General features: G+C 40.4%; 1 protein-coding gene across 6 annotated transcripts in view; it reads left to right on the top strand.

Annotated features, from left to right (window-relative positions):
* GRAMD2B (GRAM domain containing 2B) overlaps positions 1–24,825 on the top strand; it is a 117,351-nt gene that overhangs the window by 84,252 nt on the left and 8,274 nt on the right. For 3 of the 6 annotated variants that reach the window (XM_021677500.2, XM_021677501.2, XM_021677503.2), the window contains exons 2-10: positions 6,385–6,504; positions 10,583–10,694; positions 13,454–13,520; positions 14,482–14,585; positions 18,508–18,603; positions 21,285–21,356; positions 21,456–21,536; positions 23,933–24,044; positions 24,606–24,728. In XM_021677500.2, coding sequence (XP_021533175.2) covers positions 6,385–6,504; positions 10,583–10,694; positions 13,454–13,520; positions 14,482–14,585; positions 18,508–18,603; positions 21,285–21,356; positions 21,456–21,536; positions 23,933–24,044; positions 24,606–24,728 — 887 coding nt within the window. Of the gene's footprint in view, positions 1–6,384; positions 6,505–7,206; positions 7,250–10,582; positions 10,695–13,453; positions 13,521–14,481; positions 14,586–18,507; positions 18,604–21,284; positions 21,357–21,455; positions 21,537–23,932; positions 24,045–24,605; positions 24,729–24,825 lie in introns of all 6 variants that reach the window. The other 3 variants (XM_064366275.1, XM_021677502.2, XM_021677504.2) reach the window with 2 other exon arrangements.

Raw genomic sequence — 24,825 nt, forward strand, 5'->3', positions numbered from 1 at the left:
ATTCACAAAACAAGAAAAATTTTAATAATTTTTATTTATAATATATGGAAATACACTCAGCTTTATTCCTAAGAAGAATATGCAAATTAAAACTGTAGCGGAATATTTTTCAACCTTTTACATTTGCAAAGATCAAAAAGTTTAACACTAGTCATGATTAAAATGATTATTGCTATTCTGTGTGCCAGGTATTATGCTAGGTACTTCAAAATATATATATATTTTTAAGGCTAACACTTTGTTAGTGAGAATATATAAACACTGTTGTATATTTGGGTGTGGATCACAAAATGTCTACTAAGGGCAATCTGGCAATAGCTATAACGTTTTTTCAATCATGTACCTTTTGACACAGCAGTTTCATTTCCAGAAAATTATCCACACATGTAATAAACATATAAGGAAATTTGTTGCAGTGTTGTTAGTATTTGAGAAAGGCTGAAATCCACCTACATACCCCAGCAATAAGGAACTGGTTAAATAACAGTTCATCCTTACAGCGGAACTTTATGCAGTCATTAAAACGTATAAGGAAGATCTACGGGTACTGATAGGGAAAGAGCGCCATGATACCATAAGTTTAAAAAAAAAAAAAAGCAAGGTATAGAATAGCATGCTATCTGTCATTCATGCTTCAAAAATGCACATGCTCATATGTGCACAGACTCTCCCAGGAAGGACACACAAGTTGCTGGGGAGAGGAGGTGCCTTTGTGGGGAGAAATTGGGTCACCATGAAACAGCAGTAGAAGGAAAATTTGTTTCTCCATTTGTAACTTTTAAATTTTATACTTACGCTTATAGTGCCTATTCAGAAATAAACATGTAGACAGATAAATGAGATTTATAGTTATCCAAACAAAAATATATGTATCAGAATTGTAAATGAAAGGTCATTCTTCGTGACTTAGAAATCTAATTGGGGAGATTCTGAGTTTATGAAATTGGAGAAGCTAAAGTGTTTCCCAGCCATCCTGTCTCCATTGCCCACTCTTGCACTTCCACATTCCATTCTACTTCCTTCTTTTGGTCACTGTGAGGCCTCTTTTTATTTGTACTGTGGTTGCTGTCCAGCCCTCTCTCATCTCTATAGCCCACCTCTTTGCTTCCCAAGTATTGTGGCATGTATCTGCCAGCCACGGAGCCACTGAGCAGGCAGCACTCTGAAAACAAGGGTCTATGAGGCCCCAGGTCTTGGTGAATCCAGGTGCCAACCTGGTTTTCAGAACAAGGTTTCAGCAACACTCTACTTTCACAGCTCCACCTATGACCACACAATCCCATGTCCCAGAATTTATCCTATGAAGACCCTCTGACGAAACATATCCTATCTTCAAGACACTTCTAAACCTTTGTTGGTCTAGACTGTGGCTTTAAAATGATCCAAGATTTTTTTTTCCTGAATAATAGTGGATGTAAAACTACCTCTACTTCTACTACCATAAGGAAGCTTAGTGACATGTTTTTATGCCTTTAGCTTAGATTAACATGTAGGTAGACACAAACACAGGGACTCGTCACTATAATTAGAAGGGAACACACCTTCTTGGACTGAACCACAGTGAAACACTTGTTTTTCTTCACCTGAGACACAGCTTAATCATAGCTTCTGCCCTCAGCTACCTATTTACTTGAACTTGCACGTGATGGTGCCTGAATATGATACATTATCAGCAGGAGGGGCAAAGGGCCAGTGATGTGACAAGAGAAAGGTGCATTGAGTTTACCTGAAACTCACAGAGACTATCTCCAGGAGGAATGATAGTTGACTCTACATCAGTGTTCTAATTCTGAAAAATTGTGAAAGCCGAACTTAAGTCATCATCAAACGAATGAGGTCTGGGCAGTGACAAATATTAGATAGTTGATAGGGATTGTGCAACTTGTTTTTTTATTTATAAATTGTGTAACAGTGTGTGGCCGTATTTTATTGTAACAAGTTTTTCCTAGCTGGTAATAAAAATGCTGTACCCTGGCCAGGCACGGTGGCTCATGCTTGTCATCCCAGCACTTTGGGAGGCTGAGGCAAGTGGATCACTTGAGGCCAGGAGTTCAAGACCAGCCTGGCCAAGATGGCAAAACCCTGTCTCTACTAAAAATACAAAAAATTAGCCAGGCATGGTGGTAGGCGCCTGTAATCCCAGCTACTCAGAAGGCTGAGGCAGGAGAATCACTTGAACCCGGGAGGCAGAGGTTGCAGTGAGTGGAGATCACGCCATTGCACTCCAGCCTGGGAAAACAAGAGTGAAACTCTGTCTCAAAAAAGATAAATTAATAAAAATAAAATGCTGTCCCCTAATAGGTGAAGTCAGGTTTAGTTGGTATAAGCATGACTGTCTCACTGCTCTGAAATTTCTACTAAAAAGCTTTCAGGCGGGGACCATAACTGATGCTTAAATTGGGTTGGAGATGGGAGGAGATAAAACCTGCCAAGGCCAAGTGAAGGTTGGTCCTGTGTCTCCAGCATTCTCTGCTGCTTCTGTGGATATTTGCAACTGCCAGCTTACTTACCTGTCTCACCTACAAAGCTCTGAGCACTCTGACAGCAGGGACCAATCCAGTAAATATTTGTTGAAAAGGAGGATTGGTTTTTTGGTTTGTTTGTTTGTTTCAGTTGACTCTTTTAGTCAAAGTCCCTAACAGGGCTTTGTCTTCTGGTTAAAAAATAAATAAAGTTGATATCCTTATTTTCATGATTTAAATGAAACCTGTTCAGCTTCGTTGACCGTAACTTTAAAGTTACTGAGAGGCCTGGTTCAGCTTCATTGACAGTAAGGTCAGAGTTTCCAAAAGGCCTTGAGGAAGCATTCCATTTCCCCTCCCACACTGCTCACTCAAACACAGGCTAGTCTCTGATGCTTGAATTCTACATAGTTTCAGTTTCCTGCTGACAAGACCTCCAAGGTAAGGAACGCTTGCAGGAATAATCTCGCCTGTGTGAGGAGTTAACTTGCTTGAGCCTGTAGCATCTTTAAGTAAAACCTAAAATCGAATTGACCCATAGATGAATTTCACTTCCTCTTTGAGCTACTACATAGTTAATCCACATCATTCAATGTATAAATCACCACTATGAGCAAATGCTAAGCTGAACGCTGTGGAAAAAAACAGACGTTCCCTGCCTTTAAGGAACTTAGTCTAGTGCTGGATAACTCCGATTTTTGGGAGAAAAGGTACCAGTACAAGGCAATAATTGATTAGATGCCTAGTGAGTTTAAAATCAGCAGCCAGCATGGAGACTTTGAAGTGATGTGGAGGATGTGCCCCCTGGCTAGGGCCTTCAAGGAGAGAACCGGTGCTGAAGACAAGACACAAGTTTAAGAAGTGAAATGGAGACTATCTAGAAAGAGGCTACTTTGAGTACAACTGTATGTTCAGTCCTTGAAAGACATTGTTTGAGTAGGCAATATAGAGGCATACACTGTAATCTTTCCAGAGCTCAGCTAGGGGTCCTGAAACGGGACCACCTCATGTGGTTCAGCAGTTGGTCACCTGCACTGCACAAAAATGCCTGACCAACATGGGTCAGGGTCAAAAAAAGGCTGAAATCTAGCCTCAGTTTTGCTGCCTTCTGACCTTAGTGCTGGGCCATTTCTGCCCAGAGCAAGGAACACCTTATCTCTGCCAGTAGCACCTTTTCTGGAGTGGCTCTATGCACACAAAGATACTGCACAGGACAGCTCTGGCTCTCCCTCCAAGTCTTAATCCGATCTTGCATAAAATTCAGTAAACATCTGAATGAATGTTGAGATGGATTATCGAAGTTCTATATGCAATCTCTAATTAAAGAGGGCTTCTCAAGTACATTTCTGCCTGAATCTTTTGAAGAGAAGAGATAATGTGTGTATGTGTCTTGGGGGTAGAGAAAAAAGGTAGAGATATGCTCTAAGGCCCCTTTTACTGTTCTAAAATTCTTTGAGTCCACAAACTAAACTTGGTGCTAAGTTTAATAAAGTCCAATTGTTATTTTAAACCAAAACAGAGTTTCCCTAATAATATTTCAAGGCCTTGGCCTTCCATGTACCTTTGTCATGTAATGCAATTCTGTTATGGACTGAGCCCTTTTAATGTATGCAGCTGTGTTAAGTGCTTTGAGAAGAACTGAAGAAATAGAAGGTTGGACCTCTGTCCTTAGATATGTGTCTACTAGGAAAAGAGAAATGCTTACCACAAAATTAAGAGCATCAACCATTTGGCCAGGCATGGTGACTCACGTCTGTAATCCCAGCACTTTGGGAGGCTGAGGTGGGCAGATCTACCTGAGGTCAGGAGCTTGAGACCAGCCTGGTCAACATGGTAAAACCCCGTCTCTACTAAAAATACAAAAATTAGCCAAATGTGGTAGTGGGCACCAGTAATCCCAGCTACTTGGGAGGCTGAGGGAGGAGAATCGCTTGAACCCAGGAGGCAGTGGTTGTAGTGAGCTGAGATGGTGCCACTGCACTCCAGCCTGGGCAACAAGAGCGAAACTCCATCTCAAGAAAAAAGAGTATGAACCATTTGTAGGGGTTATTAGTTAGAGATCCTTATCAGATATACTGACCTTAATTCTGACACTACAATAGGACTCCTTGCATATTCTGCAACATTCATACGCTATGAAAAGTGGTCAGCAAAGCAGCCACACAGCTTAAATTAACCAGTGCCGTTTCCTGCCTGCACAGTCATATGCAGGTGAGAATACCAAATAGGTGGTAAATGAGAATAAAAATTAGCTAATCTCTCTTTGCAATGCCATCTTAATATGTCAGTCTTTATGTTCAGTCTCCATGGAGTCTTCACATCCTAATAAGTATGGTTTGTATTTCACTGAGCTGGCACACCAAAGAAGTTCTCCGTAAATAACATTTTGTATTCTTCCTTCAACATCCCTTCCTTTCCCACTTTCCCATTGGAAATGGTTTCCCCTGCTTCCCAGGAGAGCTTCACCAGCCGACTGAGGGAGCCCATTTGTTGGTTCTATGCGCAAAACCTCTTGACTCACCTCCCCTCTCCTCCCTTCCACCCTCTCTTTTACCAAGGTCAGACCCAGTTTTTCCAAAGCTTATTGATCATGACTGTAGGTCAACACTATCCTAGACCCTGTGGTTAGGACAAAGATGAATAAGATTCCCACCCCATCCCGGAGCTCTCACACTGAAGAGTTAATTATGGGGATAAATGGATGGGTAGGTGATTGGGGGAATGGATGGAGAGAGAGAACACAAAGGCTTTGCAGACAGACATACTGAGTTTGAATCTCAAGTAAGATAGATGCTAGCAAGACTTGGCACCAACCCAAATGCTCATCGATGACAGACTGGACAGGGAAAATGTGGCACATATACACCATGGAATATTATGCAGCCATCAAAAACGAGTTCGTGTCCTTTGTAGGGACATGGATGAACCTGGAAACCATCATACTCAGCAAACTGACACTAGGACAGAAAATCAAACACCACGTGTTCTCACTCATAGGTGGGTGTTGAACAATTAGAACACATGGACACAGGGAGGGGAGCACTATACACTGGGGTCTGTTGGCGGGAAATAGGGGAGGGACAATGGGGTGTGGGGAGTTGAGGAGGGATAACACAGGGAGAAATGCCAGATATAGGTGATGGGGATGGAAGCAGCAAACCACACTGCCATGTGTGTACCTATGCAACAATTTTGCATGTTCTTCACATGTACCCCAAAACCTAAAACGCAATAAAATGTATATTTAAAAAAAAATTCCTGTAACATTTGGATGCAGGACTGCGATAAACACACTAAATAAAAGAGATTTTGAAACAACAACAAAAAAAGATGCTAGCTCTGTGAACTTGGGCAAGATAGCAAGAGCCTCAGATTCCTCATCTATTAAATGAGGGTAGTAACTGCTACCTAGTCTGGATGGTTGTAAAGATTAGAGACTGTACGTTGCTTAGGGAACTGCTTGGTTAAACAACATGTAAGTGACATAAGAGAAGTGCAAACAAAAGGGGTGGGGGTTCCCAGCAGGAAGGCTCACACCTGCAGGAGGCCACACATGAGCGTGTGCATGTGCATGTGCACGTGTGCGTGTGCGTGTGTGTGCAGGGCCCTCCCAGCCTCCAGGTGATCTGCTGCCCCAGCACAGCCTATGCAGAGCAGAGCTAGGCAACACAGACCTGGGAGCTAGCAAGTCCACACTGTCTGGCATTTACAGTTGAAACAGGTGTGACCTGCAGCTACTGCCCATGGGGCACCAGGCAAGGGGTTAGAATGGAGATTGGGAAAGGGCCTAGCTGTCAAAGTTAACTAGCCTATCAGTGGGGAATGAAAATCATTCCACTCTCTAGAAAGCCAGGTTACTTGTTTTCCTTCCAGCTACCTCTCTCTGAAAGTCTAAGATGAAGCGTTTTCCTTTCTTCTCCAGCTCAGAGGCTGAGAATGGTGTGGAAGACAAAAAGAAAGCCTGCAAGTCGCCGACAGCCCAATCCCCTACCCCATCTGTGGAGGCCGACTCCCCAGACCAGAAGAAAATCATTAGCCTACGGTAAGTTCTTCATTGACTCTTTGTTCTCTTTTGTCTTTTTGGGAGAGCTTTATGGGAGGAGCAGGTGTTTTTTGTTAAGAGTGAGGACGTATTAATACTATAGACAAATAGTACATACCCATGAGAAAGAATGAGCATTTTTCCTTGAGCTTCTGGCCTTTAGTAGAGCATCTGCACCTTTCTGAAAGCCCTAATTTTGCTGAGTGCTGAAGCCAGGGTGACCCACTCTCAGACATAGGTTTATAAAGCAGCTGGGAAAACAGGCCAGGTTGGAGTGTCTGCCTAGCCTCGGATGTACACACCTGGTGTCTCACTTTCTTGGGAGCCGTGAAAAAAGCTGAGGAAAAGAACCACCATCTCTGGGACTCACCAGGCCACCAGTTTCCTGTGATAGGCTAAGAGGGAGGGCTGGTTTGGTCGTGGGGCTGGAGGGGAGAGGTAGTTTTGAGATATGTAGCTGTAGCCCCATCATTCTCGGAGGCACCAACTACTAATCAGAGACTAAAGTTGCTTTGGGGTCCTTAAAAGACAGTGGTTAAACCAATAGTGTATGATGGGAAAGTGCAGTTATCTTACCTGAGTAGAGAAATCATTGCTGTCCTTCCCCATTATTAGAACTTTTAGAACTGCTACCTTCTACTTCTTTTGGTCTCTGCTAAAAGATTATTAACTCCGCTTTTTGCTTCCTTCCTGGCTTCCCAGCCCATATCTTCTCTCCAAATATATGCTTCATTCAGGACCAAGAGTAAGTCTTAACTCCTCCCCAAATTGTCCTCTTCCAACTCTAATTCCCAATTATCTCTCTATCTTTTCTGCATGCCTGTTTTGTGGCATTTTTTTTTTTTTGAGACAGTCTTACTCTGTCATCCAGACTGGAGTGTAGTAACACATTCTCGGCTCACTGCAATCTCCACCTCCCAGGTTCAAGCGATTCTCCTGCCTCAGCCTCCCCAGTAGCTGGGACTACAGGCGTGCACCACCACACCCAGCTAATTTTTGTATTTTTAGTAGAGACAGGGTTTTACCATGTTGGCCAGGCTGGTCTTGAACTCCTGACCTTAGGTGATCTGCCTGCCTGGGCCTCCCAAAGTGCTGGGATTACAGGCGTGAGCCACCGCACCTGGCTGGCATCTAACTTTAACCATTTTTTTTCCGCTAGTTGTTTCCCCTCAAAGCCTCACCTAATACTTCTCTTCACAAAGGCACAAGGCATGTTATTTCTTGTGTCTTTTACCACTGTTGGCTGACTATAGCAGGCATCTTGAAAACACTCTTGGTTTTATTCCAACTTCCCCAGGTCTCAGTAAAAATAATACACTCTCACAGGGCATGCTTGCTAAACTTCATGGGCATGTGGTCTGTGCATTTGGAAGGGACCCACACTTGGTTTAATAGTTCCCTCTTGCTATCTAGAAATACTTAATAACTTTTATGTAAGGGGGCCAGGTGTGGTGGCTCACATCTGTAATCCCAGCACTTTGGGAGGCCTAGGTGGGCAGATAACTTGAGGTCAGGAGTTAGAGACCAACCTGTTCAACATGGTGAAACCCTGCCTCTACTAAAAATACAAAAATTAGCTGGGCGTGGTGGTGTGTGCCTGTAATACCAGCTACTTGGGAGGCTGAGGCGGGAGAATCATTTGAACCCAGGAAATGGAGGATTCAGTGAGCCAAGATGGTGCCACTGCACTCCAACCTTGGCAACAGAGCAAGACTGTGCCTCAAAAAATTAATTAATTAATAATAACAATTTTTATATAAGGGACCCCACATTTTCATTTTACACTGGGCTTCTTGTCACCTGTAGAAAGTGAGACTAATACGGTTGAAAAGATCCAAAGAAATCAATATTCTATACATGTGTACCCTGTCCACAGGGGTCAGTGTCATACAGATGAGCCTACTTACTGTTGGTGTCTTTTGAAATTTTCAAGGGTAGAGCCACCCTGCTTTTCACATTTGCTTGCAGTCCATGGATCTTTAGTCTGATCATTTCCTTGGCAATTCCATTAACATTTGTTAATTTGAATCAGTAGAGGTGATATATTCAGACCTGTGAATAGTATAAATAAAAGGTAAATTGACATTTGTACAAATAATTTCATTTTCAAATAGAGAACAAATGTTTCTTCATAGCTTCCAAAAAAAAAGTAATCCCTAGAATTCCCAGGGAATTCACATCTGTGAATGTATAGTTTCAATGGCCTGTAGCTGAAATTAAATTCATTTACCTTGAGCTGCTGAGGGGTATTTGACCTGTGATTTGAGCATTGTGGAATCATACACTGTTGTGGCTAGAAGTGGCTTAGGACATCATATTGTCCATCTTTTCACAGCTGAGAAAACCAGAGCCTAATTCTCTAACTTCAGTCATTTCTGTTTCTGTGTGACACCCATATACCACCTGAATTACTTCAGATTGTTCTTAAATCCACTTTGAACCAATTTTTTTTAACTGAACCTCATTTTAAGGGATAACATGTGAAATCATGGATTTTATGTGCCGTTTTTTCCCAGTAAACAATAAAGCAACTTCATAATCATAAAACTTATTCTCATATATAACTAAAAATCATCCATGCATTTCACTTTGAAATGACTGCTTTTAGCCATAGGGTTGAAGACATGTACAAATGTACACATCTACTAAAACGGACAACCAGGACTAGAATCGCCTTGCAAAGAAACTCGGGAGCTCTGACCTCTGTCCTTGAGAGGAAGAAGAAAGACTTGACTTCAAACATGTTTTTTGGTTTTGTTTTTATTTCTGATTTCACTTTTATTGTATTCCCAATCTGAGATGTTTTGTCTTTTTTTTCCTCATACCCAATTCTTGCTTAACCTGTTGGGCCCAGCATTTTAAGTACTCATTATTCTATTGTTTTCCTCTTCTCTTACCTCCTGTTAGACTTACTGGCTCCATATCTTCTTTTAACTCCTATAATATGTATTGTTTTGGTACTAAATTACGTACTACCTATTTTAAAAAGTGTTTGATGCATGTGTACACAGGCGCCTTAAGGATAAAGACTGTGAGGCTGGGCTCAGTGGCCCACGCCTGTAATCCTAGCACTTTGGGAGGATGAGGCAGGCGGATCACCTGAGGTTAGGAGTTCGAGACCAGCCTGACCAACATGGAGAAACCCCATCTCTACTAAAAATACAGAAATTAGCCAGGCATTGCGGGTGCCTGTAATCCCAACTACTTGGGAGGCTAAGCCAAGAGAATTGCTTGAACCCGGGAGGTGGAGGTGGCAGTGAGCTGAGATCACACCACTGCACTCCAGCGGGGGAAACAAAACTCCGTCTCAAAAAGGAAAAAAAGGATAAAGACTGTGTTATAGGCCCTAAGACATTTAACACAATGCCCCACTCAATTGATACTTGTTAAATATTAATGGAATTCTGAAACAAAAATATTCTTTGATTGAACTATAGTTGCAATACTGTTTAGTAATTTGCCTCAAGTACTCCTTTTTAAATACTGATTAAAATACTTTTAAAATGACATAATTGTTTTCACAACTTGTTATTTCACCCTCTATAAGTTACTGTTTCTACAGTTTTTGATTACAGCCTGCTGAGATCATTCCAGTGTCCTAAAGTATGTGCTGTGTAAATGCCCTCACAGTATCATGAATGATGTTTGATATCCAGAAAAGAAAAACAAATGTCAGGTTTTCTTGGAAGATAGTATTATAATCAAGATTTATGACAATAAATTAATGAGTAGCATAAAAAATGTATCTCATAGGCCGGGTGCAGTGACTCAAACCTGTAATCCCAGCACTTTGGGAAATGAAGCCAGATGGATTGCTTAAGTTCAGGAGTTCAAGACCAGCCTGGGCAACATGGTGAAACCCCATCTTTACAAAAAATTAGCTGGGCATGGTGGCATGCACCTGTAGTCCCAGCTACTTGGGAGGCTGAGGTGGGAGGATCACTTGAGTCCAGGATGGGGAGGTTGCAGTGAGCCGTGATTGTGCTGCTGCACTTCAGCCTGGGCAACACAGCAAGACTCTGTCTTGGGAAAAAAAGAACAAATTATCTTACAGATACCCTGGACTTTCTTTCTTTAGGTCAAAATCCAGTTTTGATGGTGCCTCTTTAGCAGGTGATAAGAACGACTGTAAAACAGAAAGCAAAAATGACCCTAAGACTGAAAGGAAAAAGTCTTCCTCTTCCAGCCAGGTAATTTGAGAGTGGAATTTGTATTGTCTTAGAGGTAACAGGACTATTGAAGCCAGTGACAAGAAGGAATCCAAGTATGCACCTTCCTGCTGGTCAAGACTAATATAGTCATAGAGTTTAGAGAATTTAGTAGAACAAACAGGCAGCAGTTCCTCCAGTCCATTTTTCATCAGTGTTATATTCCACAACTCATCTTTCAGCACACTGCATGATAGTGAGTTCCATGCTGTGACCCCGAACTCTGACAGATACCCAGAGATCAGGGACCAACACAGAGTCATGTGCTTATCCAGTAATTAGCAGGACAAGGGGAGTTGTGACATCCTTGTACTGAAATTGAAGAATATGATAAGGCACCTGCCTGAATAGTAGGCCAGCCAACTGCACATGGAGGAGTCAGAGCTTTGAACAGGGTAAGGATTCTCCTCCAGAACTAATTTTGGTTCTGCTCTAAAATATACCCAGATAGGAAACAAAGCCCAGTTGTATGTCATCAGAGAGTGTGATACATGTACTGGGGCCAGGAGTTTGGGTTGTTGTTTTTTTATTATTATTCACTTCTCTAAATACTTGAACATGTGTCTCCTAAGAGCTAAACCAAAAACCATCAGCACACCCAAGAAATTTAAATATGAAATGTATTAAAATATTATTAATATAAAATCTACTTTTGAATTTCCATAGTCCCAGTAATAAATGTCCTTTATAAAGGCTTTTTTTTTCCTCTCCAGGATCCAATCAAGAGTCACATACTGCATGTATTTGTTATGTCTTTTCTTTTTCTTTTTTCTTTTTTTTTTTTTCAGACAGTCTTGCTCTGTTGCCCACAATCTCGGCTCACTGCAACCTCCACCTCCCATGTTCAAGTGATTCTCATATGCCTCACCCACCCGAGTAGCTGGGATTATAGAGGTGAACCAGCACACCCAACTAATTTTTGTATTTTTAGTACAGATAGGGTGTCGCCATGTTGGCCAGGCCTGTCTCAAACCCCTGACCTCAGGCAATCTGCTCACCTCGGTGTCCCAAAGTGCTGGGATTACAAGCATGAGCCACCACACTCAGCCCTGCTATGTCCCTTTTAATTCAGATCAGCCCTACTACCTTTTTGGCCCTTTATTACATTGACATTTTTGAAGAGTTTATGGGCTAGCATATTTTAAATCAAGTGTGCAGCCATTGCTCACTGTAGCCATTAAAAACAAAAGCTCAGTGAAGCCCACAGAACACCTAGCTTTAATCAAGGTATCTTTCTATAAGGTGTTTATCTATAAAATAGCTGACTTGCAGGGACCGTCTATCATCTTGATGACCTGGTCTATAGTTCTTTATGGCAAAACAGTGCCAGTTTTGCCATTGAGACCACTCTTGGTTTGAATAATAAGCCATCCAGGACCTCCTACCCATTCTCCTTATAAGAATTTTTTTTTTCTTGAGGCCTGGCGCAGTGGCTCATGCCTATAATCCCTGCACTTTGGGAGGCCAAGACAGGCAAATCACCTGAGGTCGGGAGTTTGAGACCAGCCTGACCAACATGGAGAAACCCTGTCTCTACTAAAAATACAAAATTAGCCAGGTGTGGTGGCGCATACCAGCTGTAATTCCAGCTGCTCAGGAGGCTGAGGCAAGAGAATTGCTTGTACTTGGGAGGCAGAGGTTGCAGTGAGATCGCACCATTGCATTCCAGCCTGGACTACAAGAGCAAAACTCTCTCTCAAAAAAAAAAAAAAGAATTTTCCTTCAGAAGCATCCTATGAGACAGATTGAGTCTGTGGAGGGAATACCCAGTTCTACCCCCCATAGCTCACTGTAGCCTTGAACTCTGGGGCTCAAGAGATCCTGCCTCAGCCTCCTGAGTAGCTAGGACTGTAGGCACAAGCCATCATGTTCAGCTAACAGTTCTACCTCTTAATAGCTGTATGGTGCAGGTGAAAGTGTTTTACAAGCTGCGAATTGCTGGCTGTCCATTGTTATTGTCACAGTTGTGAAAACAGATCCCTTGAAGATGAAGTGATTTGCAACATTTCACAGTCTTGGGCCTCCTGCTGTCCTGGAGAGTGAAGTCTTTGTATGAAATCCTACTTGTCTTGACAGTAGCCTACTGCATCCTACTCCTGTCACTGGCTAAGGAAATGCCTTTACAAAATAATACAGTAGAAAGAGTGGCCATATGTTGCCTTAGACTATAGGTCCTTTAGGCATATTATCCCATTTAAGCCTAAGGCATCCCTTGAGGCAGGTACTGCCTCTGCTGTCTGGTACAGAAGAGGAAACCAAGACCCAGGGAGGTGAAGTGACTAAGCCATGGTCACACACCAAGAAGTAGAGCCACTACAGCCAAGACTTCAACTCAGCTTTACCTGATTGCAAAGCTTTTAACCACTGTACTCTTCTGAGAGTACCTACTGGTACCTTTAGGACCTGGGATTCAGTACCTTCCCTAATGAGACTTCTTAGAATTTCATCCCATTTCTCATCAGGGACATCCTTGTCCAGCCCTGTTACCTTGGCAGTAGGCTGACCAGCAGCTGCATCATTATATCCAACCAGCAAAGCGTTAAACTTGTTAGAAAATGAAACTTGTATGCCCTAATTTTCACTGCGTTTTCCTGAAGGCTTGTGTCAGAGACTGTAAGATCAGTGAGAAGGAATTCCTAAAGTTACTATTAAGGGAGGGGAAATTTGTTATTGAAGCTAAAATTTGTGATGTTTCACAAGAAAATGGGAGTAGTGATGCTTGTATTTTGTTCTCATTGTAGTACAAGGCCAATATGCACTTTCACAAGTTGTTTCTTAATGTTCCAACGGAGGAACCACTGAGGCAAAGTAAGTTCTGACCTGTTTGACTCTTTTAGCTACGCATTTGAAAAGTTGATAATTAGTTTGGGGGAAGAAAGAGAGCATCATCTATGGACTGAGTCACCAAGGGGACCAGGTTTCTAAAAGTCATGACATAACAATAACACCAGCTTCAGTCAGCTTTCACCGGGCAGCGTGAAAAGATCAGAGAGGAGAAAGAGAAACAGTTCTCCATGGGATATGGAGTCACCCAAGATGGTTCCACAATACCGGTACTTCCCTTCTTTATTGCTGAAATACACGTGGTTAGATTGCTTTAAGATTTAGAATAACAAGCCTGGGGCAAGAGAGGCCACTAGAAGAAGGCTAAAAGAAAACTCACATCCTTAGACATGGACAGACGTGTGCTGATGCCACTGTGAAGGGTGTGATGGTCACCTAAATATCCTGCCCAGTATGCAAGTTAAACACACCTACTGGGCTCTGCAGTGGTTCATCAAGGAGCCCAACGTTCCATTCTAGTCTCTTTTGATGTGCAAAAGTTAAGGCAAGATGCTGGGTTCCTGCCATGACCTTCAAACAGAAGGTGTGGGTCACGTGCTCTTCTCCTAGTGAAGCAATCTATTTCAAAAACAGTCATTAGTGAGAATACTGGGGAAAAGAGAAACAGGCATACTAATATCAGCGCATGGGTGACACACCAGCCTAAATAGAGGAGACTTGTAAAACCCCATTCTTGGTCTATCAGGTACAATGGTAGATTTGCCTTTTCATTCTGATATTTATACTGAAGTTGGTAAGACTTTGAATTTAAAAACAAACTGCTCACCACAGCTTTCTTCCCATAAAGAAGACTGAAGAAGAGGCAATAGAACTTTTGAGTATGAATATATTATCTCTGCCCATCCTTGAGTCACTAAAATATATACACGGTTTTTATTTTAAATGGAAATTCTAAATGATGCTGTATCTGTGTATATTCTCCTAGGCTTTACCTGTGCACTACAGAAAGAAATACTATACCAAGGAAAGCTCTTTGTATCAGAAAACTGGATTTGTTTTCATTCCAAGGTCTTTGGAAAAGACACAAAGGTTGGTATAATTTGAAAAAAAAAAAAAAAAGAAGAAGAATATTAACCCTATATTTTATTAGATATAGTAAATATTGATTGTCTTAAATTTAGCTATGTTTATAGATATTTATATCATGGTTATTCTTTTTTTATGCCAAGTTTCCTTTGTTTTAGTTCCAAATACTATAGGTTCTAAATGCTTCCAGATGACACTAATTTTCCATTTTTCCCTAAACTTTCTCCCTCCTTTCTTTATACACATATACCTCATATATACATATATACCCATATATGAGGCATATGTGTATAAATAAAGGAGGGAGAAAGTTCATATCTCACCCATAATGATACCCTAAATCCTTTTTACTAAGATGTCACCAGGGAACACTCAAAGTTGTTTATATGGAGGGTGTGCCATGATTTTCAAAGGCATACATTTAAACTAAAATGATTTCTTTTAAGAAACATCCATTTTTGTACCACATTTATACCAGTTACCACCAGCGATGTCTAGGACAGAAGGCCTATAAATAAGCTACTTATTAGCATTCCCACTGTACCCTCCCCAGCACAAAATGAGCAGGAAGTAGAGTAGTTAAGGCCTAGCCTGGGAAGTCAGATACCCTCAGTTCCAAGTGGACTCTGATATCACAGCTTTTCATTATTATTAAACACAGTTTGGGAGAACAGACACATGACACCCTGAGTCATTAAGGAGAACAGCCTAAAGGAATGGTACTGCCCTCTAAACTGGGGACCGTGGGACTGTGGCCTATGAAGGAAAGGTAATTCTATCCCACTGACTTTGTTTTTTACCTTTGAGCTATGATGTCACATGACAGTTCATTCAGGCCTCCAGAATAAGGAGTCAGAGAAACGCCCTCTTGGGTTTGCATGACCTCAATGAGTTGTCAATCATTCTGATTCATGGTTATGAAGAAGCAACTTTCATACTCATGAAGAAACTGACTAAAACTTCTTTTTGTTTTGAGTGGTAGATGTGCTTTATTTAAATATTCCCTCTAAAACCACTGGCAATTGCATAAAGACCATTTTGTTGGTGTTGGAGCTAGAGACTAGCATACTATTCTTTAGGTAAAACATCTTTTTATATTGATTTTTTATCATATAAAGTTATATTTAGATAAGCATTATTTGATTCACAGTATTATCTGAATCAGTATAATACAAAGCAATATGAAGCAGTATTCTACATATTTCTATATTTCTGAATTAAAGGGCTTTTTCATGGAATGGGGAAGGGGATTGGGTAGTACTAATCAATGTGATACACTTCTCAGAAATTCACAGAGAGCCAACATCTCTGAGCAGAGCAGCAGGGACTGAAGACACTGACGAACAAAGTGTTAGTCTTTGTTAAGGGACTGGGGAATTCACAAAGGCAGTCAGTGCAGTTTCAAGCTAATACGATTCTCGCAATGGTTTTAAAGTTCTACTTCTACCTAAGAGAGAATTGATAAAAAGAAGTTAGAAGGAGTGACCCTGGTTTTTTGAAGACATGGATCCACTGAGATTGCTTTTACAACATGTGACCTACAGAGGCAGGAGATTGAAAATTAGCAGAGCGTGGGAATAAGAACCATGATAGTGACTTGTATCTTCCATCCCTTCTAAGAATGGTGTCAAAGGAGACTTGGGCTTCAGAGATGTTGCAGAATTTCCTCACTGCCAGTGGACTTCAGTCCAATGTGGTCCAATATGAGCTCAAGACACCCAAACAATTGCTCTACAATGGGAACTTTCTAATCAAGTTCCCCTTCTAAAGCAATTTGCCCTGGAAAAATGTTACCATTGCCCTGGAAAAATATTATCATTCACTCTGGAAAAATATTAATAAAGTGTAGCCTTAATTTAATCAGGATCTTTTTAGTCAGCCTGTTGGTATTTTCAGATGTTAGCAAAATTAACATGCATGTACCACATTCTGTCTAGGCTCAAACTGAAAAGTGATTTAAGCTTTATTTTACAAATGTTACCTAGTTGTACTTTTATACTCATGAAGCAATTGATTGAAAACTCCTTAAGGGTGTTCCATGCCTTAGATGATGAAAAATCTAAATTTATAGCCCTTTGTTACTGCATGCTGCTCAGAAACAAAATTAGACCCATTTTTTATTAACATCATCTAAGTAGACCTCAAATTCTTTTTTTCCAAATTTATCCCACATTGTAAGTTCTGAATTGCCTCCTGCCTTTGAAAAATGTGAGTGGAGTTCTTTGACAAACAGTTTTTAGAAAATGTCTCAATTGGGTTAGCCCTTATTCTTCCATAGTCTTCCTGCCTAGATCGTTGAGGGCAGTAAATAATCCCATCTCATAAACCCAGATGTGAATGCAAATATTCAAAATTAAAAGCTCATTTTGCTTCCTTCAAGCTGGCAGTACTTATATAAAGCTCATCTCTTCTCCACTCTTTGAGAATATGTGAGGCATTTTCAAGTAGATGTTCAAGTGAGTGTGAGTTCCTAGGGAAGGAGGGAGTCGGATCGTTTTTATTTCTTTTATTTTTCTTTTTTTTGTAGAGATGGGGTTTCACCACGTTGGCCAGGTTGGTCTCAAACTCCTGGCCTCAGGTGATCCACCCACCTTCGCCTCCCAAAGTGCTGGGATTACAGGCATGAACCACCATGCCTGGCCTAGATCATTTTTATCATGGCTATGTGTGACTCTATTTTCAGGGACTAAAGTGATGCGATCCATTTTCCTTAGAGATCAAACTTGGTTGGAGAGATACAACATAAAATTATCATGAACTTCTGTGCTTTTTGCCATTTGATACATTCTTATAGCACATTGTATTGAAAATAACCTACATTTGAAACAGATTGGTTTGAATTCCACCTTTGTAACTTCTTATATGTATGACATGCACCTCTCTAAATAAATGCATTTATTTCTTATAATATTGACTAGGATTTTTATAATTAAATTAAATTCTCATCTGGTAAATAGGTATCAATAATGATAGCTTTAATAGTTATCATCGTTATTCTTTGTTGAACCAGAAAAAATATTTAAATCTTTTATTTCACACACCCTGATTTCATGAAACAAGTAAGGAGGTAAATGAAATTTTTATTCACCACTGGGTATTTTCCATATTTTATCTCACTTAATCCACAGAAAATCCTGAGAAGCAGATGAGGCTATCTTCAATTTATAAATCAAGAAACTGAGGCCTAGAACAGATAGCTTACAAGCTGGAGTAGGTCATTTAGATACAGGTTGAGTATCCCCTATCCAAAATACTGGGGACCAGAAGTGTTCTGGATTTCAGATTTTGCAATGTCTGCCGACATACAACTGGCTAAGCATCCCTAATCCAAAAATCCAAAATCTGAAATGCTCCATTGAGCACTGCCTTTGACCGCCAATATCAGCATGCAAATCTGGAATCGTTTGGATAGCTGATTTTCAGATTAAGGATGCTCAACCTGTAGTAACATAACTGAGCCAAGAATTCAGGTCCCAGATTTTCTGTCCAGTGATGTTCCTATTATTATTACTGCTTTTTAACCTTTTCTCCCCAACATGACCTAAAGACAGAGGAGAGTGGGGCATGTGGAAGTTAGCCCAAAGTAGATGACCACAAGCTTGAAATTTCGTTAGAGCCTTGGGCTTATCTTTAAAGTGAATATACATTTTGCATTCCATTTCCATGTCTGAAGATAAAGGTTTCCCACCAAGATCTTCAGCTGAATCGATGATTCAGATGTATCCTCTGGCTTAGTAAGCACCACTCGGAGAGCTTCAGTGACACGTCCCTGCCACTCTAAGACTGACTTTTCTTCATGGAGGCTGTGAAAGCTTGCTGCTGATTTTGATTTCTGATTACCTTTTTTTTTTTTCCTTTAACGTGAAGATTTGAAGTGCTGTTCTGTTAAGTCTGAACCGGCATTAACTTGGTGATTCTGTTTCAGATCTCTATTCCAGCTTTCTCGGTAACCCTAATAAAGAAAACCAAAACTGCTCTTTTAGTGCCAAATGCCCTGATCATAGCAACGGTCACAGACAGGGTGAGTACGCAGCAGAGTGAGGGCACCTTCGCTTTGTCCTCCCGCTCTGGGCTTTGCTGCCTGAGGGGCCTCTTGCCAAGGACCAAGACTCCAAACCATAAATATCTTCATCTCCTGTGGTGAATCAGGAAAATTCTATGAGACTAATTTTTAAAACCATAGCCTGTAGGCATTCATGGAGTGCTGTTTGCCTTCACAAGGTGATTTATTCTCACAGAAGTGTTGCCAATTTTGAATTTCCTGCTGACTTAATTATACTTGCCTCACCAAGGTCAAAAAAATAAAATTCTTTCTCAACTTCTTTTTCCCTAACATCTGCTAGGTCAGGCTAAACTGACATACTCAGGTCTTTAATAGCCTTAAAAAAAAAAAAAGGAGGCCAGGCATGGTGGCTCATGCCTATAATCCCAAGCACTTTGGGAGGCTGAGGGCTGAGGTGGGCGGATTGCTTGACCCCAGGAGTTGGGGACTATCCTGGGCAACATGGTGAAACCCCGTTGCTACAAAAAATACAAAAATTAGCTGGACATGGTGGGGTATGCCTGTGATCCCAGCTTCTTGGGAGGCTGAGGTAGGAGAACCACTTGGGCCCAGGAGGTAAAGGCTGCAGTGAGCCATGATTGTGCCACCGCACTCCAGCCTGGGCAACAGAGCAAGACCCTGCCTCAAAGAAAAAGAAAAAAAAAAAACAAATCCAGACATGGTAGCTCACACCTGTAATCCCAGCACTTTGGGAGGCCCAGGCAGGCAGATGGCTTGAGTTCAGGAGTTTAGTATCAGCCTGGGCAACATGGCAAAAACTGTCTCTTCAAAAAATACAAAAATTAACTAGGTGTGGTGGCACACACCTGTGGTCTCAGCTACTCAGGAGGCTGAGGTGGGAGGGTTGCTTGAGCCTGGGAGGCAGAGGTTGCAGTGAGCTGAGATCGAGCACCACTGCACCCCAGCCTGGGTGACAGAGTAAGACCCTGTCTCAAAAAAGGAATAAATATATATAAAGAACAAGAGCAACAACAACCACCATTTTACTGACAGGGGCAGGCAGGCAGGTTGATAGTGAGGAGTCCCTGGTGTGGCGGTAGCCAGCCTTTCCATAACCTCAATCAATACCTCCCCAGAGCCCTTCCAGATAAATACAACTTGTACCTGCTCTGCAACTGCAGGTGTGGGATCCATTTTTAGACCTTCTTTACTACCAGGTTGCCTGAACTACCTCCTATACAGAAATTCTAGAGCTGAATTGACTATTGGGCTACCTAAGACATATACAATCAGAAAAATTTGCATTAAAGTGGTGTGTATTTCAGCTTGGCAAGAAAGAGAGAGTGGTCTGGTTACTTTTCACATGAAATTTTAAAAAATCTTTTACCTATTATTTCTGTGAAACATAAAATCTACATTCTATAGATTTCATTTCTGTTTTTTTCTTTTTTTCTTTTTTTAATAGAGATGGGATCTTGCTATGTTGCCAGGGCTGGTCTCAAACTCCTGGGCTCAAGTGATCCTCCCTCCCCAGCCTCTCAAAGTGCTGGGATTACAGGCATGAACCACCATGACTGGCGATAGATTTCCTTTCTAACCATACTAGAAAACTATAGAGAGAAGAAGAAAAAAGGAAAGATAAAAGAGACCATTCTGATAAGCTAGAAAATACGTTAATATCTATTTGGTGATTTTTTTTAATACTAATAGTCAACAGGCATCAGTATTTCCTCCTTGTCAGGCATACACTAATGCTTTTCTTTTATTTTCTCATTTGTTCAATGCTAACACCCTGTAATGGATGACTTGTTAAGAAAACTGAAAGTTAGAAGGGTTAAGCAATTTTCCCAGTGTCACCCACTTAGTACGTGTCAGAGCCAGCATTTGCAACTGGATCTGACTGACGCCAGAACCCACAATATTAATTACTTTGGAATACAGTTCTTGCTTGGAAATAATTCAAGTTCCCTCATTGGTGAATGAGAAGGATAATCACAAACTCATGGAAAGGAGGTCTGAAAACACTCTATGGCATAAATAGATGGAGAAAAAAGTAGGTTTTTATATTTTCTGAACATATTGTTTATGGTAAAATCATTTTTCCTGATGTTGTCTTCTCGTGATTTGTCTAGCTTTGATTTTACTCCTTTCCCATAGCTCACTTATAAGTCTCCACTAGAAAATTTCCACATTTGTACAAGGAAGAATCTGGAAGTAGCATGAAAGAGAGCTAGCCTGTTAGAGACGCTGGGAAGTTTTCAGTGGAAATCTAGGTCAGAGCAGAGAAAGCAGACCCTTGGGAATTGTTAAATACCCTTAAAAACAAAAACAGAGGGAGAGAGATTTTAAAGGGGATCTGGTGAATGTCACCAGCCTTTTCTTAACGTCCAGGCCTTTTCTTCTCTGGGCTTGTTTGAGGCACCAATGTCAGGGTTTTGGAGACTTCATTTTGCCCTGCATTTATTTATTACTCTTAAACTGGGTTTGAGGGTTTTGTTGCTTCTGTGGGAGAATACGTTTACTTTATTCCTGGAATGGAATAAAAATGGAATGTTTGGGTGAAAGAAATGAGAATATAGACCAAAGAGAGGTCCACGTTGTTTGAAAATGAAAAGCTGTATACAGATAATTTTCGGAACTCTGAACTCTCACTTCTCATCAGGAATATCTCTTCATAATTATTCTGTTTTGTTTTTCAGTACATATTTGTCTCTTTACTCTCCAGAGATTCAACTTACAAACTACTAAGATCTGTGTGTGGACACTTAGAAGTAAGTATGATGTCCCTGAGCCTCAATTACTGTCTCTCTTCTGTATTTCTTATGGTTTCATAGTTGATCTGGTTTTTCATTTTGTTCCAATGATTTCAGAATACAAGTGTTGGTAACAGTCCCAATCCATCTTCTGCTGAAAACAGTTTCCGAGCAGACCGCCCTTCATCTCTGCCTCTGGTAAGCTGCCTACAAAACTATCTAAATGTAAAAGAAAGAGAATATATCCCACAATTACACTTATGCTTACACCATGACTGAGATGAGGGAAGAGCTTAGGAACAAAATATTTGAGGCACAATTGAAGAAACAGTATATACCTGTCTTGAAGAAGAGGAAACCATAGTAGCCATAAACTTTTTGCAAGTAATTGAAGAGTTGTCCTACAAAAGGAAAGAAACGCATACTAGGCTATCTTGGTGAGTGAAGGCATGCACAAAGTCTTGCTCTGTTTGCTTGTCAATATTGGCTTAGAGGGATTCAGAATTCTGTTTGAGGTAGGACTGAGTCATCCTACAAATCCTTAAATGTTTTCTGTGTTCACGGCACCATGCTAGCGCGCTATAGGATACCAGGAAAAATTAAAACCATTTCTTGCCTTCAGAGACTTCACAACTTAGAAGAGAAGACGAGACAGGCTCAGAATTAACTGTAAAAAAAAAAAAAGAAAGAAAGAAAGAAAGAAAGAAAGAAAAGAAAAGAAAGCTGTAACGCCCAAATGACAGGTAGAGATTGTTTGATTGATTCCTTTAGACTTTGTAAACTGTAGAGTAAATCTCCAGTGGGAAGTAGCTCCCTCTGTTTGTATAAGATTTGTACCCATAATGGTTATAAGGTTTTCCCAAGAGAGTTCCAACCATGTCAAATGATTATAAATATTCAACTTTAATGAAATAATATGAACTCATGGTTTGAACATCTCCAACAAATCTTTTTTTGAGAGCAGTTTATAAGTAATGGGATTGAAAGCGTGTTCACACAAATACTTGTACAAGAATGTTAATATTGTTACTCATAATAGCCAAAAGGTGGGGAAAACCCTAATGTCCATCAACTGATTAATGGATTTTTTTTAATGTGGTATACCCATACAATGGGATATTATTCAGCCATAAAAAGGAAATGAAGTACTGATACATGCTACAATATAGATGGACCTTGAAAGCAGTATGCTAAGTGAAAGAAGCCAGACTCAAAAGGCCACATACTGTATGATTCCCTTTATATGAAATGTCCAGAACAGGCAAACCATAGGGACAGAAAGTAAACTATTGGTTGCCAGGGAATGGGGTGAGGGGGAGAAATTGAGAGTGACTGCTAATGGGTATGAGCTTTCTTTGGGGGTGATGGAAATATTCCAGTATAAGATTGTGGTCATGGTTGCACAACATTGTGAATATTCTAAACACCACTGAATTGTATAATTTTAAATGGTGGATTTTGTGTTATGTGAATTTTATCTCAATTTCTTAAAAATCTACCCTGAAAAACAGTAGTGGGAAGCAGTACAAAATATAATGTAACATATATGATTTGGAATCCAACAAACCTGATGTAAAATCTGGGCTCCACCCAGCCCTGTTATATCATCAGGCAAGCTCTTTAACTGCTTTGACTAAGTTTCTTCATCCATTAAAATGCCAGCTTCATGATGTAGCTGTGAAGATTAAATGCAATCATGTATGTAAGGAGCTTTGCATACTGCCTGATACAAGATAGGCATTCAAGAAATCATTAAATTGAAGAATTTTCAATTTTCCTTCTCCTATAAATCCTTGTATGAAATTGAAATGAGTGTTGAGATGAAAAAAAACAGCTAGTTCAAGGTGAAAGGTTGGTAATTTGCTTACAAGATGAGTCTCTTCTTCATTTGGCAGCTGACTAAATTGTTAAAAGCTCAGCCTAATTGTACCTTCGCCAGGATATTTTAATGACACCATTTGTCTCTTCAGTTCTTAAGCACTTTGGGGAACCAATAGAATACAAAGTAGAACGTCTGTGCTTTTTCCCTTACTCCTCCATCATCAGCCTAAAATTTAAATGTACTATTACTCACCCTATTTTGATTTGAGGGAAGAAAAAGAGCTTAAATTTTACTTTTAGGGTCTAATTTGCTAAAGCCATTTTTCCTTTTTTGTTTCCAATACTTTTTAAAAAATTATAATTTAGAAATATCTTTCTATCTACATATTTGAACTTGGATTTAGAGCTTTCTCTCTACTTTTTTCTCTTGTATATGTCTATAGTAATCAGTTTTTCCCATTACAAAGTGCTAACGAAACCTCTTTAGCTTCACACTGGAAGCTTCTCAATCATCTGCATCCTGGCTTTTTTTCTAGAGATTTGTTGTTTCAAACAACTTGGCCACTATTTGTTGACAGAATTTTAACCACCAAAAAAATCTGTTTCAGTAACCAGAGACTCAGTGATCTGTTGGGAAAATCCCAGTCGGACGGGGTAATCCCTCCATCTATTCTGTGTTTTATAGGTCAGGCCTAGGTGAAAGGGCTGGGAGTTACAAAGGCCTGTTTACTAAGGGAAAATCGGCCTGTCTTCATTTCACTATTTCCTTTCAGGATTTCAATGATGAATTCTCAGATCTGGATGGAGTGGTTCAACAAAGAAGGCAAGACATGGAAGGATACAGCAGTTCTGGTTCTCAAACTCCTGAATCTGAGAACTCTCGAGGTTTGGGAAATTGTTTTATTTTGACTAAAATTTAATTCCCCACAAAACATCCTCACCCTGACCCCTTAAAAAAAAAAAAAAAAAGTCTTCCCTAGTTAAAGATCAGAAATGGTGTCTGTAGAAAGGGTGCCTTGAGCGTTCAAGGGAAAAGAATTGCCTGTGTGTTAAAAATTCATTTCTTTAATATGCAAAGACCTATAATACAAATGGAGGAAAAATGCACATTTTTATGCACATTTAACAGAGGTTTCTTAAATAGACTTAATATTGGGGTGGTGAGAGAGAAACATAATATTTTCTTCCCTCTTCAATAATATTTTCAATTGTTACAGCTGAATCATCCATGTGAGTTGGTTGGAAAATGAAAGACTATCCTTAAACCACTTTATTACTTATTTGCTTAAGCATTCAATTTCAACCCCCAGCCACCACAACTAACTTGTGAGAAGATCCATTCATATTCTTGACCATTATGCATATTAAGGGATTGATTTACTTGGTAGTTAATCCTGTTTTTAAATACATTGGAGAGAAAACTTACCCAGCTCCATTTTGGCTTAGATTTCCATGTGACAGAATCCCAAACAGTTCTGAATGTCTCCAAGGGAGAAGCAAAGCCAACTCGGGCAGATGCCCATGCGAACAGAGTACCTGAAGGAAAAGCCAAGAGTCTCCCTGCACACGGTAAGGAATGGAGCTTTTAGGGGGTTTTTTTGAGAAGGGTTGGAGATGTCTATTTGTAACTTTTTTTTTTTAATAGACAGAGTCTTGCTCTGTCACC

The sequence above is a fragment of the Aotus nancymaae genome, unplaced genomic scaffold (assembly GCF_030222135.1).
Source record: "Aotus nancymaae isolate 86718 unplaced genomic scaffold, 86718_ANA_hifiasm-v0.15.2.pri h1tg000064l_1, whole genome shotgun sequence".
Taxonomy (NCBI): Eukaryota; Metazoa; Chordata; class Mammalia; order Primates; family Aotidae; genus Aotus; species Aotus nancymaae.